Source organism: Cynara cardunculus (assembly GCF_001531365.2).
Source record: "Cynara cardunculus var. scolymus isolate 2C chromosome LG 8, CcrdV1, whole genome shotgun sequence".
NCBI lineage: Eukaryota > Viridiplantae > Streptophyta > Magnoliopsida > Asterales > Asteraceae > Cynara > Cynara cardunculus.
This window is the reverse complement of record NC_037535.1, coordinates 20,851,904-20,858,688: the sequence shown is the minus strand read 5'-3', so window position 1 is coordinate 20,858,688 and position 6,785 is coordinate 20,851,904. Positions and strand designations below refer to the sequence as shown.

The 6,785-nt window shown below is 35.4% G+C and overlaps 1 protein-coding gene across 1 annotated transcript; it reads right to left on the bottom strand.

The window, feature by feature from the left end:
• Window positions 1–4,850: 4,850 nt before the first annotated feature.
• Window positions 4,851–6,320, bottom strand: LOC112516293 (gallate 1-beta-glucosyltransferase-like). The gene has a single exon (XM_025123310.1). It carries the CDS (start codon window positions 6,318–6,320, stop codon window positions 4,851–4,853), a length of 1,470 nt encoding a protein of 489 aa, XP_024979078.1.
• Window positions 6,321–6,785: the final 465 nt, after the last annotated feature.

Below are 6,785 nucleotides of genomic sequence, written 5' to 3'. Positions count from 1 at the left end.
ATATGAGTTATATATGAACCTAAAGAAAAGATAGAATATGATTGGTTGAACTTGGTTAATAAAGTTAACACAAAAATCTTGGTTAGTATTTGAACCCGTGTATTACACGGGTTAATGACACAAATTAAACGAAACTGATATGTATTTTATAAAGAATTAATAATCGGAGGTAATTTATAAACTTAGACAAAAGTACAAGTCCGATCAAATTTTTGACATAAAGATGCTCTTACTCGAGAATTAGATGTTACATATACAAAAGGACGACATGTGCTTCGATGATAAGAAAAACTTCTAAATGAAGATGAACAATGTAGATCCAATATGCAGCGCTGTGTAGTACATGCAGAGCCTTTGTATACCTCTGTATGAGACAAGCAAAGGGAATAAGAGGATCTGGGTAGTACATGCAGAGATAGAACTTTTACTCAAGACAAGTACAGAGCCTTTATGAAGCTCTGTGTGAAGAACGGAGGCAGGGTCAGAATGACCCCGTAGCACCTGTAGAACCTCTGTTAAGCTCTGTATGAAAAACGAAATCAGGCTTCAAGGACACAAGCGTAAAGAAAGTTTCCAGAGATTAAGACGGAAACTATTCAGAGTTACAAGTCTGAAGGCCATCTTCGGAGTAAGAGATAGAGCCTCGACGCATTACGTGAAGAGACATAGTTCTTTCTCAAGACTTAAATGCAGAACATCTGTGCAGCGCTGCATGAAACACGGAGTCTGGTTCAGATTGACCGCATAGCACGTGCAGAACCTCTGTTAAGCTCTGTATGAAGGACATAATCAGGCTTGACAAACACAAGGGCTAAGAAATTCTCCAGAGTTCACGACGGACAATATCTAGCATTGCAAGACTTCTAAATCAAGACGACCAATCTAGCTACAAATGTGAAGTTCTTTTCAAGAGTTAATTGCTAAAATTAGCCAATGCTACAAGTTTGTATAAATTTTCCATTGTCTTAGAAATAAACCAACTTTTGATAATGATTGTCCTTGGCTCTTATTAAATGAGAAAAACTCTGGACATTAACTCTGAAACACAAGAATTCGGAATTTTATTGTTAGAATGGAAAATAACTCTGGACTTAACTCTGAATAAGAGGAATTCAGAGTTGTCTTATAAGTCTAGAAAATATCTAAGAGCATAACTCTGAGTCACAAGAATTTTGATTTCTTATAACTCATAAACGTAACTCTGAAGAGGAGTTTAGAGTTGTATTCTAAGTCTGGGAATAAACTATATAACTAAGTTTGGAACAGGATAATTCAGAGTTATGTTGTAAGTATGAGAAATAACCAATATCTGATGACTTCATGTTGATGATTTGTATCACTAATGTCATTTAAGTGTAATGGGATTAAATTGTTGACCAATGTAATCATGACAAATATTGAACACGTAAGACATGTGCGGAGTGCACACTTGTTTGAGTTTATTTTGATTTAGGGACGAAGCTCCTAACAGAAAGGGTCCGGGGGCAGCGCCCCCGGGTGGCGGGGTCAAGGGGTGGCAGCCCCTGGCTGGGGTCTTTGTCTCGGGTAATATTGTTTGTGAAAAATGCTTCAAAAATACAAAAATTGTGAAAAATGCTTCAAAAATTCATGGGAAATTTTTTTCCCGTGAATTTTTTCAGAGTTATGTTGTAAGTATGGGGACCGTAATTGAAAATTATGTTTTAGGCGGGAAAAATCAACAACCGTCGCACAGAAACGTGGCACGTGTCCCTAAAGTTACTTATTTATTAGTATTATAGATGTATGTGTATAAATTAATTAACTTTATATTATTATTAATTAATAAAGTATTAATATTCTTTTAATAATTATATAAATTATTTACATTCACATTATTATTAATTAATTAATTAACTAAGCAAACGTGTCCCTAAAGTTACTTATTTATTAGTGTATAGATATATATATATAGTTATGTTGTAAGTCTGGGGGCCGTAATTGAAAATTGTGTTTTAGGCGGGAAAAATCAACAACCGTCGCACAGAAACGTGACACGTGTCCCTAAAGTTACTTATTTATTAGTATTATAGATGTGTGTGTATAAATTAATTAACTTTATATTATTATTAATTAATAAAGTATTAATATTCTTTTAATAATTATATAAATTATTTACATTCACATTATTATTAATTAATTAATTAACTAAGTATACGTGTCCCCAAAGTTACTTATTTATTAGGTATATAGATGTGTGTGTGTGTATAAATTTATTAACTTTATGTTATTATTCATTAATAAGGTATTAATATTCTTTTAATAATTATATAAATTAATTAAATCCACATTATTATTAATTAATTAATTAACTAAGTACACGTGTCYCCAAAGTTACTTATTTATTAGGTATATAGATGTTATAAATTAATTAACTTTATGTTATTATTAATTAATAAGGTATTAATATTCTTTTAATAACTATATAAATTAATTAAATTCACATTATTATTAATTAATTAAGTACTAAGAGTATGAGGCTTTTTGGTTGCCTCTTAATGGTGACATTAAGAGAAAAACTCTTAATCGATAAGAGGTATAAGCTGTTTGGCAAAAAAATAAGAATCTCTTAATGATGACAAAATCCTCTTAACGATTTAGGGGTTAGGGGGCTCCTAAATGGTTCAGATGTATCTTCTTCCATTTTTGCCCTCTCAACAAAATTGTTCCCGCTCCTTTATTCCGCCTCTTCCCACTGGATCATTCCTCCTCCCGCCTCCTCCCACTCGATCGTTCCCGCTCCACAGCCCCCTTGCTGTCCCGTCGTCTCCCACACAAGCTGGTAAGTTTTCGATCTTGCTTCCCACATATTTTCCCTAACTTAACAGTGATCTGGTTGGGGCCTATGTTCTTGGCCCTCCCCACTTCCCTTCGTGATTCGCAGAAGCCCATAAATGTTTTCCTCAACTTAACAGGGCTTGGTAAAAATGAATGCTATGAAATCTTGGTGTTGATGAATGCTATGAAGGGACTGTATCCTTCATAAATCATCAAAATGAATGTTGAACTAAGAGGTTTACTTGTTTACTATCTAAGGAACTATCTACGAATTGGGATACAAGGATTTACTTGTTTACTGTCATTTATTGCTATGAACTGCTGGAACAATTTTCATCCTTGGTGCCTGAAAGTGACATGAACTGCTGGATACAAGTATTTACTTGTTTACTGTTTGTTTGGAGATTTTGGTTTTAATTTTGTTTGGAGATTTTGGTTTTAATGAATCATGCTTCCGTGGAATACATGAATGAACTCCCTATGGTAACAATACATGAATGAAATCCTTTCACACACTCCTGTATCAAACATTTTGATCATTTCTTTTTTGAAGGAAACTGGCATAGGCTTTCTTCATACTAAATCATACAGAGGGTTAAAATGGTAATTTGTTGTCATTCAGAGAACAATTACCAAACAACATTATTTCATTCAGCAGTTAACCATTCTGGTCCTCTTAACCATTCTGACCACTTAACCATTTTGCACCAAACCATTCAGCAATTGCCAAACAGCCCCTACATGTTCTTCTAAATTTTTTTCCCGGGTAATATTTTTTTGTGAAAAATGCTTCAAAAATGCGAAAATTGTGAAAAATGATTCAAAAATTCGCTGGAATTTTTTTCCCGTGAATTTTTCCAGAGTTATGTTGTAAGTCTGGGGGTCGCAATCGAAAATAGTGTTTTAGGCGGGAAAAAAATCAACAACCGTCACATAGAAACATGATACGTGTCCTCAAAGTTACTTATTTATTAGTATTATATATATATATATATATATATATATAGGTTCAAACGAGAATACCTTCGTTATATGTAAATACAAGAACACTCATTTCGAAATACCTCGACTTTTTAGAACATGTCCGAGTCAAATAGCAATGATTTGATATGAAGTATTAACATTCTTTTTGAATTATAGAAGAAATGAAAAAAAAATACTATAGAAAATTAATCTGATAATACCTTGATGGCCTGTAACAAAGTATCGCACATGGTTGTGATTAACTTGTCAAAATTGGACAAAAAAGAGCATGGAGGTACTTTCTATTTTAAGAAATAACTAATTAATCATGTGATGTTTTTACTATTTATAATAGCTAAATATATTTAATAAAAATGTATGTTTTTCTATATGTTACCATTAAATAATGCACATGTGAATAAGTACACGAATAAAAACTAAATTATAATACAATAAACTAACGATATAAAATATTATTATTATCAATTAATGAAAATTAAAATATTTTATTATTACATATAATCTAAATATAGTGTTGATTAAAAATAAGATTATTTCTTAGTCCAAATATATAAAATTAATTAGTTGAATTTGAAAGAAAGCGTTAAGAAAATAATAGAAACGGAAACAAATAAGAGAAAAATCTAATTTAATCCGTTAGAGATAATGGATTTGATATTTTTTTTTATTAACCTAAATATCTAATTCGTTATGTAAGCCGATTAATCTTTCGATCTGCTTTACGGGTAGTCCAGAGTCATCGCATTTCAACCTTCGTGGCCACAAGGGGATTTTTATTCTTCTTTGGATTTGAACTTGGAGATCCAACTATAAGAAGACAATGAGTCGTCTGATACAATATTTCTTTCCGGTGGAATGATGAAATGCATAGAGATACTCAAATGTGTACCAAAAAATAAATGAACTTATAAGATAACTTATTTTTACCGAACAATACGTTACAAATTGTTTGACTTTTTATATTTAATTATAAAAATATTATATTAATATGTAGTAATTTAAACTCAAAAACATTGTAGATTTATTTTTATAAATTGACAGTGAATCCACCATTTTTGCAATATTATGGCTTAGGTGGCAGTTTGCAATTGGTCGACAGGAGTCTTTGTGGATCGTCTTATCTTCATAATGTCATCCACAAACTCTTGAATATTCCGGTCGGATGTTCCGCCTTCTTCCACCGCCGCCTCCGCCGCTTTCTTCCACTTTAATGCATTCCTTTTCATCTCCGCCGCCTTGACACCATTAGTTGCCTCCTTTAAGCACTGCCCGATCTCCTCCCTCCCAATCACCCTATTCTCAGCTTCACCCCTACACATCCTAATCCCGACCTTCCATTCGTCAACCAAGTACTTGGCATCCGTCACTTGATCCCCCCACTGCGGGAACGCCACCACCGGAACACCGCTCGACAACGCCTCCATCGTAGAGTTCCACCCACAGTGAGTCACGAAACAAGACACCGCAGGGTGGGACAATACCTGGGTTTGTGGGCTCCACTGAACCACCATCCCCTTGTCACCCGCCGCCTCCGAAAACCCCTCCGGCAACCTGCCAGATTTCACTCCATTAAAAGTATCACCCTTCCTCATGACCCACAAAAACGACACGCCAGAATTCAAAACCCCATAAGCCATCTCAGTCAATTGTTCTTGGCTCAAGTTCACCACACTTCCGAACGATATGTAAACCACGGATGAAGGCTGCTTTGAGTCGAGCCACTCCAGACAATCGTCGGCCTTTATCAAGTTTCCGGAGATATTGGAGCTAGTTTCAAGTAATGGGTGTTTGAACAACGGACCAACAGGTCTGATAGGGCATATTTGAGACATGTACTTGATCAGATCATCTTCAAGTTCTTGAAATGTTTCCATTAATACACAAAACGTCTTTGACAAGTTCTTGAACTGTCCTAAAATGGCTCTTTTCAAGAATGGATAAGGCGTTGAGGGATGTAAAAAGGTCGGAACCTCATCGGACTTCAGCACCGGCATGTTTGGCAACTGAACTTCGATGTCTGGTTGTTTTTCGCTTGGAAAAGGTTCTAATAAATTCTCGTAGTGATAAAATGAAGAGAAGCAAGCACAAGACTGCACCCAAAGCATTGCTGAAGGGATGTTAAGCTCTTCTCCTAAGTCGGAAACCCAGGGCACAAAAGGGTTGTTGATAAGGCATGAAACCGGCCGGCCATTTTGTGCATGGTGATTGATGATTACAGTTAGTGATCTCTTTCCGTAAGCCTCAAGCTTAGGTAAATAAGTGTCAAGGTCATGGATTTCCTCATCGTCATCTTCGGAGCATCCATCGTTAAAGAACTCAAAGCGGATCATCCCACCTCGGTTGCCCACCGGAGTAGGATCACCAGAGACGGCGGCACCTGCTTTCTTCATTTTATTTCCAATGTATTTGGTGGCAGAGAAGGTGACGAGCAGGTTACCCTTTGAAGCTATGAGTTTACCTAGTCTGAGCAGTGGATTGACATGGCCTTGTGCTGGAAAGGTGACTAGAAACACATGCACAAGATCTTCTTTAGACGCCATTGATGATTTGAAGATGCTTGTGTGATTGAGAGTAGGAGAGTGAGGTATTTGGGTTAGAATGAATTATATCAGTTGGGTAGATGTATTAAATCCAAGTGTGTGTGTGTATATATATATACTTGAATGCGTATATGCAATGGCTAAGGATGCATGGTGTTGAAAAATTGAACACGTGGAAGAGAAAACGTATTTGAATTTGTTAAGTGTAGAGAATCTCAAGCACAAATGCGAGTTGAAAGAAACCCTGCAAATGCATACGTAATTGCTTACACATGTAGCATGACGAGAGAAATTTGCAAAAATGAGTTGGTTGAAAAGATGTGAAATTTACGTTTTCATTTGTTATTTTTGTTGGTGTAATTAGTGTTATACAAATTACTCTCCTCATTAGGGGTGGACGCGGGTTGGGTTGGGCGGTTCACAACAATTTTACAACCCAACCCAATTATGGCGGTTTGGAAAATC

What these genes read in the sequence shown, in the direction of transcription:
- LOC112516293 (XM_025123310.1), bottom strand. Translation starts at nt 6,320, where the DNA reads ATGGCGTCTAAAGAAGATCTTGTGCATGTGTTTCTAGTCACCTTTCCA.